The sequence below is a fragment of the Crotalus tigris genome, unplaced genomic scaffold, assembly GCF_016545835.1.
Source record: "Crotalus tigris isolate CLP2741 ecotype Arizona unplaced genomic scaffold, ASM1654583v1 scf7180000020588.15403103151:6194809, whole genome shotgun sequence".
In the NCBI taxonomy this organism is placed as follows: Eukaryota; Metazoa; Chordata; class Lepidosauria; order Squamata; family Viperidae; genus Crotalus; species Crotalus tigris.
Window position 1 is genome coordinate 1,028,596 of NW_024098092.1, and position 15,130 is coordinate 1,043,725.

The 15,130-nt window shown below is 47.4% G+C and overlaps 2 protein-coding genes across 4 annotated transcripts in view; one reads left to right on the plus strand and one right to left on the minus strand.

Moving 5' to 3' along the window:
• Positions 1 to 15,130, minus strand: part of MTOR (mechanistic target of rapamycin kinase) — a 64,910-nt gene that overhangs the window by 26,645 nt on the left and 23,135 nt on the right. For all 3 annotated transcript variants that reach the window (XM_039367370.1, XM_039367368.1, XM_039367369.1), the window contains 6 exons: positions 14,089 to 14,251; positions 13,137 to 13,282; positions 4,143 to 4,218; positions 3,282 to 3,421; positions 2,346 to 2,446; positions 963 to 1,078 (listed from right to left, as the gene is read on the minus strand). In XM_039367370.1, coding sequence (XP_039223304.1) covers positions 963 to 1,078; positions 2,346 to 2,446; positions 3,282 to 3,421; positions 4,143 to 4,218; positions 13,137 to 13,282; positions 14,089 to 14,251 — 742 coding nt within the window. The remainder of the gene's footprint in view (positions 1 to 962; positions 1,079 to 2,345; positions 2,447 to 3,281; positions 3,422 to 4,142; positions 4,219 to 13,136; positions 13,283 to 14,088; positions 14,252 to 15,130) is intronic.
• ANGPTL7 (angiopoietin like 7) lies at positions 5,904 to 12,934 on the plus strand. Its single transcript, XM_039367371.1, has 5 exons — positions 5,904 to 7,072; positions 9,309 to 9,409; positions 9,799 to 9,993; positions 10,872 to 11,070; positions 11,552 to 12,934. Exons 1-5 carry the CDS (start codon positions 6,700 to 6,702, stop codon positions 11,743 to 11,745), a joined length of 1,062 nt encoding a protein of 353 aa, XP_039223305.1. The 5' UTR covers positions 5,904 to 6,699; the 3' UTR covers positions 11,746 to 12,934.

Consider the following 15,130-nt stretch of genomic DNA (forward strand, 5'->3'; position numbering starts at 1 on the left):
GGACAGCCATTTGTCTAAAAAAGTGTAGGGTCTCCTGCTGGAGCAGGAGGTTGGACTAGAAGACCTCCAAGGTCCCTTCCAACTTGTTTATTCATATAGGTCAGTGATGGCGAACCTTTTAGAGACCGAGTGCCCAAACCGCAACCCAAAACCCACTTATTTATCACTGGGTGCCAGGTGGGCATGGCCCACTGGGTGGGCGTGGCTGTGGTGGTCATGGCAGATTGGGTGGGGGTGGCCAAGGTGGGCATGATCACCTCGATGTTGCTCATGGGGAGGGACGCCTGTGGGGGCCGGGCAGGGTTGGGGAAGATCCAGGGGGTCTCTGGCAGGTGGAGTGGTGGGCAGGGGGCTCATCCTGCAGGGTGAGGCGAGGCAAGGTGAGGCAGGGTGGAGGTGCCATTGTCACAGGGCAAGGTGAGGCAGGGGCCAGGGTGGCTGCTGCCTGACACCATCAGCCCCTGCACACAGAGGTCAGCGAGCGCATGGGTGCTGGGATGCATCCGGCCACGTGGGATCTCGGTGAGTTAGCGGGGGGCTGGTTGAAGAGGGATGGTTGCCATCTCTGGGGTATGGCGCACGTGCCCACAGAGAGGGCTCTGAGTGCCGCCTCTGGCACGCGTGCCATAGGTTCGCCACCACTGATATAGATGGAAGGATGGATGGATGGATGGGTGGGTGGGTGGGTGGTTTGCCTCGGCAAAATACAAGAGAGCGCTCAAATGCACAGATGAACACTCCAGTTGTCTAATGTTTCCTTAGGGCTAGAGAATTCAACGATCTGTATCTCTGGATAAGTAGGCCATTATGATCTCAGTAGCTCATTATATTGGTATAAAGCAGGTGGCTAGTAAAAAAAAAAACCCAACAATTGCAGGTTGCCAAAGTACAGACACATTATAGGTTAGGATGGGGTTCAAAAGACGGAATCCCAAACAGGGCTGGCAAAGTTTAGGAAATACCTGCTGGGCCAGAGAGAAGAGGTCCTGATGCAGGGCAAGCACAGCCCGATAGAAGGCGCCGTCATGGGTGTCCCTTGGGATCATGCAAGTGTACTCTTCCATGCTGTCCCACTGCCCTGGGGAAAGGGGAAAAAACAGCCCAGCTTGAACCAACGGGAGGATCTGCTTTAGCCTAAGACAGGGGCGGGCAACCTGGGCTCTTTTAGGAATGGTGGACTTCAACTCCCAGAATTCCTGAGCCAGCATGGGGGAACTGTGGCCCCCTCATAACTCGTGGACTTCAACTCCCAGAATTCCTGAGCCGGCCTGGCTCAGCTTGGAAACCTCTCCCTTTCCCCTCAGCATGGCTGGCTCAGGAATTCTGGGAGTTGAAGTCCACAAGTCATGAAGGGGGCCCTAGTTCCCCCATGCTGGCTCAGGAATTCTGGGAGTTGAAATCCACCAGTCATAAAAGAGCCAAGGTTGCCTTCCTCTGGCCTAAGAAAACAGGTTTGGCCGTAACAATCGGCCGGGTCAAAATATCCTGAGCTTGGTTAATGCTGATCTTGGTTTGTTCAGACTTTGTTGCCTTTTCACATTCGTCTGCAACATTCGGGATCTTGCAGCCCACCCGATTCTAGAAGGCTTGGCTAAACGGGGCCAAATAGGGTGTGTGTGTGTGTGTGTGTGTGTGTGTGTGTGTGTGTGTGTATACAGAAAATAACGATAATTTTATGCCAGATGAAGAGGGAACCTGGGACATTGTTTGATTTCATGGCTCAGGATGGTGCTGACGTTTCTGCAGAAGTTTGAGAGAGCCTGTCAGAATCCAATTATATTTCATCTCTAGTTATCAATTATAGAAAACCCCATTTCTGCCTTCCCTGGATTCTGTCATACAAGGAAGGGGAGGGGGTGAACAAAGGGGCTTTATGGCCCTCACTTCCTTCGGTACACTTCAAAGGAACTGGATGTGTGTATCACCAAAAGGACTAACCATAACAATGGGGCTATTACCTTTCATCTAATCCTCTCTGAAGTCTCCCTCCAGCCGGCAGTAAGGAAAAGGGGGTGGGAGTGTAATGCCTGAGACTGTCGCTGGAAGAAGGGGGGGATTGGGTGGGGCTGCTGGGGAACCCCTTAAAACCTTGAATGGGAGAGCTTGGACCCCAAGTCCTGTCTAGAACGCCTGCAACCATTTTCTCTTAATAAAGGATGCCTGTTGGAAGAACCATTCCAAGAGTTCTGCCTTTTTAAGATGCAAAGTGGGGTGGGTCCTTACAGAGCCCGTTTCACGCAGCCAAATGTGGGACTGCCTCTGCAAGGCTCCCTTGGCTAAACCTGAACCCCAGGGATTCCGTCTCCCCCAATTCCTGAAGAGCGAAAGGTGGGGTGGACGGTCACCTAAGCCCCAGGCCGCCGCTGCCGCCATCCTGGCCATTTTGGCTTGCGTTTCGTCATTCACCAAGGTCCACTTCTCACAGCACTGCTGATGCAGCTGCCCCCTACGACCAGACACACAAGAGCCGAGAGTTATAAACCCAGCAGAAAAACGTCCGTCCACCCACACGTTTATTTTATGATTCAATTTACGTGTCACCCATCTCGTTGCTCAAAGCGAGTCTGGCGAGGTGAAATCCGCAGGTCTTAAAGTTGACAACTGGTGTGAAAATAAAGAGCCCCATGGAAAGAGACTTCCAAGAAGGGACAGAGAATAACAATGCTGGAAGGGACCTTGGAGGTCTTCTAGTCCAACCCCCTGCTTAATAATAATAATAATAATGATGATGATGGTAAAGTTGGAAGGGACCTTGGAGGTCATCTAATCCAACCCCCTGCTCAGGCAGGAAACCCGACACCATTTCGGACAAATGGCTGTCCAGTCTCTTCTTAAAAACTTCCAGTGTTGGAGCATTCACCGCTTCTGGAGGCAGGTGGTTCCACTGGTTAATTGTTCTCACTGTCGGGAAGTTTCTCCTTAGTTCTAGGTTGCTTCTCTCCTTGGTTAGTTTCCATCCATCGCTTCTTGTCCTGCCTTCAGGGGCTTTGGAGAATAGCTTGACACCCCCCCCCTTTCTTTGTGGCAACCCCTCAAATACTGGATCACTGCTATCATGTCACCTCTAATCCTTTTAATTAACTTAGACACAGCCAATTCCTGCAATCATTCTTTATATGTTTTAGCCTCCAGTCCTCTGATCATCTTTGTTGCTCTTCTCTGCACTCTTTCCAGAGTCTCAACATTTTTTTTTATATTGTGGTGAACAAAATTGGATGCAGCATTTCAAGGCGGGCCTTAGCAGATGCTCCCGGGGGCAAAACACATGGCTGGGCTCTTACCATTCTCCCAAGGCTTCCAAGCAACGCATGCGGCCTAGCATCAGCTCTGGATCATCCTTGTTGGTATCCATCTTTTTGTCATAGGCCACAAGGGCATCTTCCCATTCGTGTAGCTTCTCGTACCAGGTGGCCTGGATTTCCTGGAAGGAGGGACCAGTAAATGGGGGGGGGGGAAGAAAACTCAATCCCAAGATATCCCCAACTGGCATATAGCAACCATTGGCAGTTGGGCAGCCCAACTGTAATTAACCAGCTGAAAACCTCTGCCATTTTGTTTAGCTGCCCTGAACCTTCTTAACAAGTATTTCTCAACCTTAGTAACTTTAAAGCAAGGGTCTTCAAACTTGGCCCTTTTATGACTTGTGGACTTCAACTCCCAGAATTCTTCAGCCAGGCACGCTGAGGAATTCTGGGAGTTGAAGTTCACAAGTCATAAAAGGGCCAGGTTTGAAGACCCCCGCTTTAAGTTTTTGTGAACTGCAGCTCCCCTCATCAGAAGCAACGGAGAAGTACTAAATAATGCCTAACATAAAATACCAATATTGTCAGCATGTTTACAGTTTTGTGGGTTTGAAAAAGTGCTGCCTTACTCCTGTTTTTTGCTAACTTTAAGGAGCTTCATTTTTGATAATGGCAATAAGACTACAAAAGTTTGGGTTTTTTTCCTCTTTTTTTGACTTTATGTGCAGGCTCCGGCTTTTTCGATTCAGCCTTTGGCAGTTCCTGCTGTGACAGTTGCCAAGCAGTGGATTCCTTCTCAGCCTGCAGGCAGGATCACAGCGCACACGCTGCCCCTCCACGTGAGACAGGAAGTTTCCAAACGCGCAAGCCGACGGGCAAAAACACAGCGGGATCGCTTACCAGCTCCCCAAAATGCTTCATGGCGTATTCCAGCACTCCAGATGCGGCCTCCGGTTGCTGCAGTTTATTGTTTATGCTGAAAAGAAAAAAAAGAGGAGGATTGGAATGCTTTCTATTATAAAACGTAAGTTCCCAAGATTGGGAGACGTGGCTGCCTTGCTGGCTTTTTGTAATGTTCGCTTTTATTGAACGGGACTCGTTCCTCGATGTATTCTAAGGGTAGCTCCTGTTAAGAAACAACTATGGAAAGAAAGCAAGATGTTATCCAGCAACAGTAGAGCAAAGCAAAAATAATAATAATAAAAAAAATAGCAGTTGTTTTAGGGCAGGGGGTAGGCAACCTTGGCTCTTTTATGACTCGTGGACTTCAACTCCCAGAATTCCTGAGCCAGCTGTGTAGTTAAGTCGAGGATTATCTGTTCTACACAAGGGTGGGTTGCTACAGCTACATACCCTCCTAATTAAGCATCTGTCCCAGGGGTCTTCACACTTGGCCCTTTTAGGACTTGTGGACTTCAACTCCCAGAATTCCTCAGCCAGCGTGCACTGGGAGTTGAAGTCCACAAGTCCTAAAAGGGCCAAGTTTGAAGACCCCTGATCTGTCCTGTAAAGGACAGCAGAGAGATAAAATGGCTTCTTTGCTTCCTTATTCCCACTTCATTCTTTTCCTTCTCACCCCCACTTTGTCTGAAGCATCCCGTCACTCATATTGGAAGGGAATCCATCTAGCGCTCAGCTAGGATCCCAAGATGTTGTCTCTTGTGCTGGCTAAGCAGATTCTGTTATTAGGAGCGCATGGATCCACAATCTCAGATTATGAGCCTGTGTGGAGAAGGCCCAGCATGGACAATAACCTCAGTCATCCACTCCCCATTCGAAAGACAAGTTTTGTTTTGTTTTTTAGTTCCTAAGCTGTCTTTTAGTGCCTTGTCAACACCCATGTTATTGATGAAACAGCAAGTTGTGTTTGTTCTGCCCAAAATATGGCTATGGACAATAAACCGCCTTGGTTCCCGGGGAGTGAATAAAGAAGCTTTCCTTCTTGAGAAGAAGAATCAACAACCTGCTATAAAAGCGATGAATGGCTGTCACGTTTGGTTGGACAGCCCGGAGCATCTCAGCTCTGCCTCTTGGGCAATTCATCACTTCCAACTTTATCTCTCTTTTCAACTGCCTTCTGACAAATAGGCCATTATCCTCTTTCTTTTTTCTCCTCTCCCCCTTTTCACTACAATTGTCGCTGCTCCCTGCCCTCGGCTGGCTGAGCGTGGCTTTTCATTTTGTAACTTGTCAACGGGGAAAAGGAGAGGAAATGCTTTATGTTTCAAACTTGACTGAGCTCAAGTGATTTTTATTCTTAAATTCCAGGAGAGGGGGAGAGAGAGAGAGGGAAAAAAAAAGGAAGAAGAGGGAGTCAAGCTATTTTCCAAGGTGCCTGAGGGCAGGACAAGAAACAACGGGTGGGAACTAATCAGGGAGAGAAGCAACCTAGAACTAAGGAGGAACTTCCTGATAGAACAATTAACCAGTGGAACCACCTGCCTCCAGAAGTGGTGAATGCTCCAACACTGGAAGTTTTTAAGAAGAGACTGGACAGCCTTTGTCCAAAATGGTGTAGGATTTCCTGCCTGAGCAGGGGGTTGGACTCGATGACCTCCAAGGTCCCTTCCAACTTTATTACTATTGTTGTTGTTGTTGTTATTGTTATTAAGGTGTTGCCATTTCTACAATCCTCTCTGGTGCTCTCTAGTTTAGCCGATGTGGTGTGGAAATTACGGTTCTCTTCCTAATGTTCTGCTTTGCAAAAGGTGTAGACACCCAGCTCAGGTTTGTGATTTATCCTTTTCGAGCTACACGTTAGTAGGCATTTTTCCAAGGGAGTGCGTCTCACAATAAAGTCCTTTTTCTTCCCATCTGGGTGTTTGTATCCCTTAAGAGCGAGTTACCCTGCAAAGGACCTCATGGTTTGCTCAGTCGGACTGCCAGAGATGCAATCAGCGGAAGATGGTGGTTAGTTGCAAAAAACCCATGACATTTACTGGACTTCTTTCATTCGCGGGACACAAAATCCTGTTATGGTCTTCAACGTGCCAACAGGATGTCTTTCCTGGAAACGGTTGTGGTTCCCCCAAATCCTTTTTTCCCCACCTGAGAAAATAATGCAACCATGAAGGCAAGTTTCCAGTTCAGGGTCCCTTTGTCCAAAAAAACAAAATATCCACAAAACACAGCCCAGCTTTAGTTTCGGCCACGATGGGCAGATGAAATGGGAGGGCTTTGGATGGCTGCAAGGGTGGAGATAGCTGGGAGCCACAAATATTTAAAATGTGTGTAAGAAGCAGACACACACACACACACAAGATACACGCTCACAGATTCCTAGGCAACTGACTCAGTTTTGTTAAGAGCTCTGATTTGGAGAAAACCTCTGTTCCAGTGAAATTCCATCACATAAGGGGGGGGGGGAACTGAATTGCCAGGAGAGAAGCTTGGAATTTGTTAAGAGTTATTGGGAATTAAAGAGGAATTGGAGGAGAGAGAGAGAATTCACACGATCATGCAGTCCACCTTCAGCCCCCAGCTGGCTTGCTTATGTGCCCTAACCCTCTCTTTCACTGTATCTCCAGCATGGCCGCAGACCCTTCCCAAGAAGACTGGGACCAGCAAGAACAGCAAAAGCCCCGGATGTTGCGAAGAGCTAAAAAAGCTGAAGGTCCAAGTGGCCAATCTCTCCTCCATATTAGAAGAGATGAGCAAGAAGCAGGACAACATCCTGGGACAGGCCGTCACGCAGGTGACGGCCCTGGAAGGGAGCATCAAGCTGATGGACGCCCGCCTGAACGACATGGAAGGGAAGTATTCGGAGATGAATTCCCAACTCGGCCTTGTGCAGCTCCAGGCGGTTCAGACGGTCACCCAGACGTCCACAGGTAAGAAGAGGATTCACCTTCCCCGGAGGTGTCGTTTGCTAATGCAGAAAGAGCAGCGTCAGCCATCAGATCTTGGCTCCCAGGAATATATCAAATAGAACTGGGGTGGGTGGGTGGGGAGGATTAAGAGATGAACCTTAAGAAGGAGCTCCATTGTATAGGTGTTTATTGTGAACCTGACTGAAGTCTGAACTTTGAGGAGGATTCCCATCTTCTGGAACAGGTGGTGAATTCACAAGAGACGTTTCAGCCCCTTTCTTCCGTCTCTTGCTAGCCTAAATAAAACTATTATTTTATGCAACTAGCAGGGCTGGGCAGAGCAAGCCCTTCAATGCAGCCCTTGACTCAAAGCGTGAGCTTCCAGGGTTTATACTGATTTAAAAGAACAAGGTGTCAAGCTTCCTTTTGATGCCACTTTGGAATCACAAAATCCAAACTCATTTAATTGCCAACCCTTGCTCGCCGTTTCAAAGCACTATTGGTTTGTTTGTTTTCTTGAAGACTCCGAAGCTGGTGAATCCAGACAACTGCTCAGATTTCCAAAGAATCGCACTCCTTCTCTTAACTGTCTATTCTGGACAACTGTATTAAGTAAATTTCTCGTGCCAGTATTCAGCCTGTACTGAGGTTGCCCTTCTAAAACAGGACGAAGTGTTCCTACACATATATTTAGGGGTGTGTGTGTGGGGGGGAAGTTTAGCATGTATTCTTCTTCTTGTGCCCTATCCGTTATCGGACGTTGGCGATCCTGTTTTTATCAGCAGCCGCACGAAAAAGTGCTGCTGAGTTTTGTCCAAATCAGCTTCTTAGATTTTGAAGCCATGATGTTCTTCTTCTGCCTGGACCTCGTTGGCCTTCCATCTTTCCCTGGAGGATTAAATGGAGTAGGCCGTATTTTTCTGGGTGTCGCATCACATGTCCGAAATATTCTAATTTTCGTTTTTTTAATTGTTTTGATGATTTCCCTTGGCTTTCCCAGGCAGCTGATCACCTCCTCATTTTTGATCTTGTCAACCCAGCTTATACGTAACAGCCGCCTGTAAATCCACATTTCAAACGCTTCTAGTCTCTTCAGGTGGTCTTGTGTCAGAGACCAACTCTGTACTCCATAGAGCAGGATAGAAAAAAATATAGCACCTGAGAAGCCTGATTTTCAGTCTTAGGCTTATGTCATGACTGCAGAAGACCTTTTTCATTCTGAAGAATGCTGCTCGGGCTTTTTCTATCCTTGTCTTTACTTCAACGGTCATGTCCCAGCTTTCGTGTAAATTGGAACCGAGGTGCGTGATCCTTTCAACTTTTTCTAGTGGTATTCCTTCTGAGTTTATTGGTGGTAAATTAGCATGTATACTTAGTACTTATATTTGGTACGTGCTTATATCCAAGGCCTATAAATGCCCATCCTTAAAATGGTGACACACATATTCTTTCTGAGGCAGACACACAAGACGGATAGGTTACATAAATTGGAAACCTTGCTCCTTCTCCATAAAGACATTACATAGAGAATCGGAGCAAATATATATTTAAAATAAAATAATACATAGGCTCTCTAAAGAGGCACCCTAGTGTCAGAATCCAATTATATTTCATCTCTAGCTATCGACTATGGAAAACCCCATTTCTGCCCTCTCTGGATTCTATCATACTACAAAGGGGAAGGGGGATGAGCAAAGGGGTTTTATGGCTCTCACTTCCTTCATTAAAACTTCAAAGGGACTGAATGTGGATCTCACCAAGGGGACTGACCATAACAATATGGCCCATCAGCTTTCATCTACTACTCTCTGAAGTCTCCCTTCTGCAGGTCGAGAGGAAAAGGGGGTGGAAATGTAACGCCTGGGATTGTCGCTGGAAGGATGGTGGGGTGGGGGCTGCTTGGGAACACTTAAAACCTTGAATGGTAGGGGCTGGCCCCTCATATCCTGTCTAGAATGCCTGCAACCATCTTATCTTAATAAAGATTCCTGTTGGAAGAAATATTCTAAGAGTTCTGTCTTCTTAAGATGCAAAGTGGGGTGGGTCCTTACACCCAGAAGCCATTTAGGCATCGTTTTTATTCCCAGCTGGATTTTGTTTTATTGGCTGAAATTGCAACACAGTAAGTCAACGGGAATAGTTGCACGTGTGTTTCAAATTTCTGGATGCAAAGAAGGGATGGGGGGGGGGAGAAACCTAGGTTTTCCCAACAGTTGGGAATAATTTAACCTACTGTGCTTTTATTTTTCTGGTTCAGACGCTGTGTACGACTGTTCGTCCCTCTATCAGAGAAATTACAGATCTTCTGGCATCTACTATCTTCCCCCTGATGAATTTCTGGGAAGTCCAGAATTGCAAGTAAGACGTTACATGCCCCGTGAGAAGAGAGGGAAGGCAAGAAGCCACGCAAGGTTTAGGATTCCTATAGATTTAGAAACGGTGTCGATCTTAGAGGAACCACCCCCCCCTCCCAGTTGTGTACAAAACAGCAACAGCTCTATGGGATGGAATTAGGTTTAAGTCACTTTGACTTGCTATTTTACACCTTCCCCAAAACGCCGTGCAACTTTTCGGTGCCTTCCCATTCTAGGCAAGGTATTTTTGCTCTGCCAAGAGAGGTAGATGGGTTGCTTGAATATATGCTGGAAACATCCAATACGGAAGTGACGCTGATATTGGCGGTCTCGGTAAATGACCCACTGTGCCTGCCTGAATGTCTGAATTTGCTCCTCTTTTCACCTTCCCAGGTATACTGTGACATGGAGACCGATGGAGGAGGTTGGACTGTTATCCAGAGGCGGAAAATTGGCTTGATTTCTTTCAGCCAAAGTTGGAAGCAGTACAAGGAGGGGTTTGGAAGCCCGCAGGGAGATTTCTGGCTGGGAAATGAGCACATCCATCGGCTTTCTAGGAGGCCAAGCACGCTTCGGGTGGAGCTGGAGGCAAGTACAGTAGCTTCTTCACCTGCTTGGCCGTCCTTTGGCTGACCCCCTCGGTTAGACCCCTGGGGTGTTGCAACGTTCCAGAGGAAAGGGACTTGAAAACAATTAGAAACGCTTCAGGGGAAAGCTAGGATGGGTTGTCGAAGATGGTCTAATAATGCCAGTTTGGTCATGGCATATGTCCACCAAACTCAAGCAGCCTAGACTGTAATTAGGCTGCATAGCTGTTTTCCTTGGACAGTGTCAGGACAATGATTCAACAGCTAAACAGCTAATGTAAAGATGTAATGTAATGTGGATGATTGCAGTAGAGGAATGACTCAGAAGGTGTGTGTATCCCTTTAAGAGCCTGAGTATAAAAGGGAAGTTTTTTTGCTGGAGTTTTTCTCTCTCGTCCATTTGACTGCTGTAACTGCTGTGTATTAGAGTTTGCTGTTGCACCATGTGTACGTATTCTGTTTCCAGTGTATATTTGTAGATAGTGTGTTATAAACCACTATTTAATCACAAACCACCGTGTACCGTATTTATTCCTGGGGTACTTCAGCGCAATAAGACGGTGCATGCTCTGACAGGCAGCACTGGCTAACTGTGGACAGTACATGAAAAGAATGGATTCCGTTGCACGTTACTCTATTTAATAAATCCTGAAAGTGTTATCCAATCTAAGGCTTAATGCACAAAGTGATGGTTAGTTTCAGCTTAGCAGAGCACATTCCTTTGTGGCTGGTGCACAAGAAACATGTAAAACATCAGTTCAATGAAGAAGTCATTTCCTCCCCTGAGAGCTTGGTGAAAGCACCAATATTTCAGGTAAATGTTTCCCTAAATCAAGCATAAATAAGGAGCGTCTCCTTAATGTTCTTCTGGCCCTGCAGGATTGGGATGGCAACAGCGTTTTTGCTCAATACAGCCGATTTGCGGTAGGCAATGAGCTGAGCAGCTACCGCCTCTTCCTGGCTAACTTCAGTGGCAGTGCGCCACGCGACTCCATGCGGTACCATAACAACACGGCCTTCAGCACCATGGACAAGGACAACGACAAATGTGTCGATCACTGTGCGCAGTTACGCAAAGGTCAGTCTTGTACAAAACCTCCTCTTCCTATATCAAGGCTACTTAAGCAGGATCACTGTCCCCTTTTGTATTTGAAGAACTCTTCCCAAATTCTATGTAGGGACAGCCATCCGTTCCTTAGCCCAGTTCCACCTGATTGTTCAGACCGACGTTGCTTGCCCAGTTTTCAGAAAGGCAAATCTTCCTCAGTGTTGATTGCTCTGTTCTTCGAATTTCCCAATTTCTCTTGTAAATAGCCTTTGGGGGTCCTCTTCCTGCTCCATTATGCTCCATCAGCTACTTCGCAGTGGCAGAAAACAAACTCCTCCACGTGGGAGGAGCTGACTGGTGTCATTTTCAATTGTGAACGTTCAGGCGACGGCCGTCTCCCTGATGCTTTGCAATTTGTTGACCCTCAGCCAGAGATCCGTTGACGATGAGGACCACTATCTTGGCGTTACAAGAGGGCCTAGAAATCTCTCGTCTTCCTCTTTCTCCACAGGTGGTTACTGGTACAACTGCTGCACCGACTCCAACCTGAACGGGGTTTACTATCGTAAGGATGATCATAACAAGAACACCGATGGCATCACCTGGTACGGCTGGTATGGCAAAATATATTCCCTGAAGAGGGTCGAGATGAAGATCCGGCCAACAGACTTCAAGGCCGAGAGGGACCCCAACAGAGTCAACTAAGGAGATGATGCCTCCTCTAAACCAGGGACCACAGGGGGAGACAGAATGTCAAGAATGAGCTTATATACGAAGAATGCACTTCATCAGTAGCAATGTAGATGCTCACCTCTTTCAGTCTCCACCTGAAGGTTTCTGGATCTTTCCGATGACAACGTTCTCTGTCGGGATGTTGACATCTCCCCCTGAATTAACTTAGGTTTGCCTTTATGTCCTTGCTGGACTGGAATCTCGGGGATGACAGGGATAGAAGCTACGTCAGATTTTTTTGCCAAACATATTGCATAGGTTGATTCCTCCACATCAGAAGCTTATGGAAATCAGATGCTTAGGAGAATTTTTTTTATTTGTTTGCAGCTGTAAACCAATCAGTGCTCTGTATAAACCCCTTTATTTTCCTCTGTAGTATAATAAAGTCCTCTTGATTTTAAAACTGAGTTTGAGGCCGAGGGTATAATCCTCGGAACAAAAATGTTTCCAGTCATGCAGAATTTCTGGAAATGCCAACCAACACTGGAGGGGAGGGGTTGCTAATCTGGTGTCAATGTTGTGAAGAATCTGAGGTTGCAAAGGAACCTCTGGTTACTGGCAGAGGAGAGCTATACATCTTTCTTCCAGTGACAATGGAGACCCCCCCCCCCCCGCCAAAACAAACAAACAAAAAAAAAACCCCTCCTGGATAATATCAACTGGATATTGGTGCTGAGGTTTTTGTCTCTGTCTACTTACTGTACAAAGGGAAGGACAGAATTTAACATGAATGTTTTCCATGCGATGTTGTGTTTCCTGTTTGAAAAAATAAAATCTCCATTTTCTTCCTTAACTCTGAACAAATTTCCCTAAGCGAGTACCAGATGCAAATGTTGCCAAACAGGATGCCTAGATACCTCCAATCCTTGCTCTTGGGATTGTCTCAATAAAGGACTTTCATTCTGGACAAATGGCTATAAAGTCTTTTCTTAAAACCTTCAGTGATGGAGCACCCACATCTGAAGGCAATAAACAATGGTTTATTATTCTTACTGTCAGAAAACTCCTTAATTCCAGGTTGCGTCTTTCCTTGACAAGTTGCCATCTGCTGCTTCTTATCCTGCCTTCAGGGGCTTTGGAGAATAGCTTGACTCCCTCTCTTCTTTGGGGCAGCCCCTCAAATATTGGAACACTGCTATCCTGTCACCCCCTCACTGTCCTTCTTTTCACTAGGCTAGACATACACAGTTCTGCAACCGTTCTTCATACGATTTAGCCTCCAGCCCTCTTTGCTAATCATCTTTGTTGCTCTTTTCTGCCCTCTTTCCAGATTCTCAACATCAATATTCTTCCAGAGAAACAGTAGTTGTCTTCTCTGTCAGGTGAGCTTACCAACCAAGAGAGCAAAGGGGGAAACAGCCTACCTGATGAGAGACTCAAGGATGGCTGGAGTGGGCCCCTTCTGAAATTCCAGCTCTTTGTAGTGTAGCGCCTTGGCGTAGGCTCGGCACTTGGCAGCCCGCTCTCCCAATAAGACGATGCCGTTATCGTCCCCCAATGGCAGCGGACCCTGTGCAGAGGAAGCCAGACAAAACATCAGGGCTGTGATGGAGTGCAAGTTTCCAGGGCAATCTAGAGAACATTATGTAAGCAACTAGATGTAAGCTTATCCATGAGCCCTGGTGGCACAGTGGTGATGGTTGTTGTTATTACCTGTCTATCTACTGTCTATCTACTTGCACAGAATACGCTTTCGAACTGTTAGGTGGGCCGAGGCTGAGGCGAGGGATGGGAGCTCACCCTGCCACGCAGTGCTAGAGCTCAAACCGCTGGAGCTGAGACTACCTCCAGCGTCATTAAGCCTCTTGACGCAGTGGTCAGAAGGCAGTACTGCAGGCTGACTCTGCCTACTGCCAACAGTTCGACCCTGAGTGGCTCAAGGTCGACTCAGCCTCCCATCCTCCCGAGGTGGGTAAAATGGGGACCCAGATTGTTGGGGGGGCAGTTTGCTGACTCTGTAACCCACTTAGAGAGACCTGTAAAGTAGTGGCCCCCAACGTTTTGGGCACCAGGGACAGGTACCGTGGAGAGACATTTTTCTGTGGACCAAAGGGGGCGTGGTTTTGTGTGCTGCTCGCATCCTGCATATAGGGCTTCGCTTGTTTGCGGGGGCCTAGTTTCTGGCATGCTGCAGCCCAGTGCCGGTCCATGGACTGGGGGTTGGGGACCCCTACTGTAAAACACCATGGGGTGGCATATAAGTCTAAGTGCTATTGCTATTTCTGCATTATCAGCCAAGTCTCCTGCCTCTTCGCAAGACCAGTGCCAAGCTGTTCAAAAGGAGGTCAGAAAACCTCCGCCCCCAACGTGCTTTACCTTGTCACTGTGCTCCATGAACTCGGCCAAATTGAGCAGGGTCTGGGTGACTTCGGCAATGTCCTGAGACGTCAGCGCCAGCTCGATGCTACGGATCAGCTCGTCCTGCTGGTCTTCGTTCAGCTCAGACCAGCATGAAACAAAGGCGGCGTTAAACAGATCTCTGAGGAGGAGGCGGGGGAGAAGCAGCAGGAAAGGGGGAACATGGAGAATGGAACAGTAAGTCTGCCAGTGTTGCACATACCACTTTGCTGATCATTACTGAACCCCCAGCCACATCTCGTTGGCGTCCATAGTTGCAGAGGGGAGAATGTCTAATAGGAATACCCATCAGACCTGGGAACTAGAAAAGTGTCCTTCTCCAACTACCCCTTATTGCTCTTTCAGCATTCAAACAATTTTTTTTCTATCCAGTTTGCTATCTTCGGTAAACCTTTTACTGATGTACATCACCTATTCCCGCCAGCTTTCAAGCACTGGGGCGCAACTCACAATCCTTCACACTGGTTTCCCCATCAAGCACAAGTACTTAGTCTTGGACAGGTTAACCTTCAAAGGCACAGCAGGCGACCGATTTAACCTTTGCTGCAAAACATTCACGTTCTCGCCCAAATACCCAGGCACATCGGCCTCTAAAACATCACATCCCGAACATCGTCCAGGTTGTGGTTGTCCCACAGGTGCTTTTCCAAGAGGCAATTGGGCTTTTTTGTGGAAGAGGGAAGTCACATCATAGGAAACCGTGGTCTCATTTGGGTCTAGTGTTAGCTTCCAAGCCTTGCTGGCAAAGTCCTGTGAATTGTTGATGGGACGGGTGGTGTTGCCAACTAGAGCAGCTAATAAGGGGGTTAGACGTTTCGCAACGTTGTAGGGTGACAAGAGTCGGCGCTGCTGACCATTGGTCTGAAGTGGAGTTCCCCCTTTGTGGATTTTGGGGAGTCCAGCTGGCTCTTGAAAAAGCACGTTTGGGCGTCACATCCCAAACCAAAGCACGTCTACTCTCACACACACGCTTCCCTTAAACGTTTTTGTAACACCTGCA

Excerpts from the sequence above, each read along its gene's own strand:
- ANGPTL7 (XM_039367371.1), top strand. The coding sequence starts at position 6,700 with ATGCAGTCCACCTTCAGCCCCCAGCTGGCTTGCTTATGTGCCCTAACC. Across the intron at positions 9,994-10,871 it reads CGCTTCGGGTGGAGCTGGAG|GATTGGGATGGCAACAGCGT; the intron begins GCAAGTACAGTA and ends CTGGCCCTGCAG. Across the intron at positions 11,071-11,551 it reads CTGTGCGCAGTTACGCAAAG|GTGGTTACTGGTACAACTGC; the intron begins GTCAGTCTTGTA and ends CTTTCTCCACAG.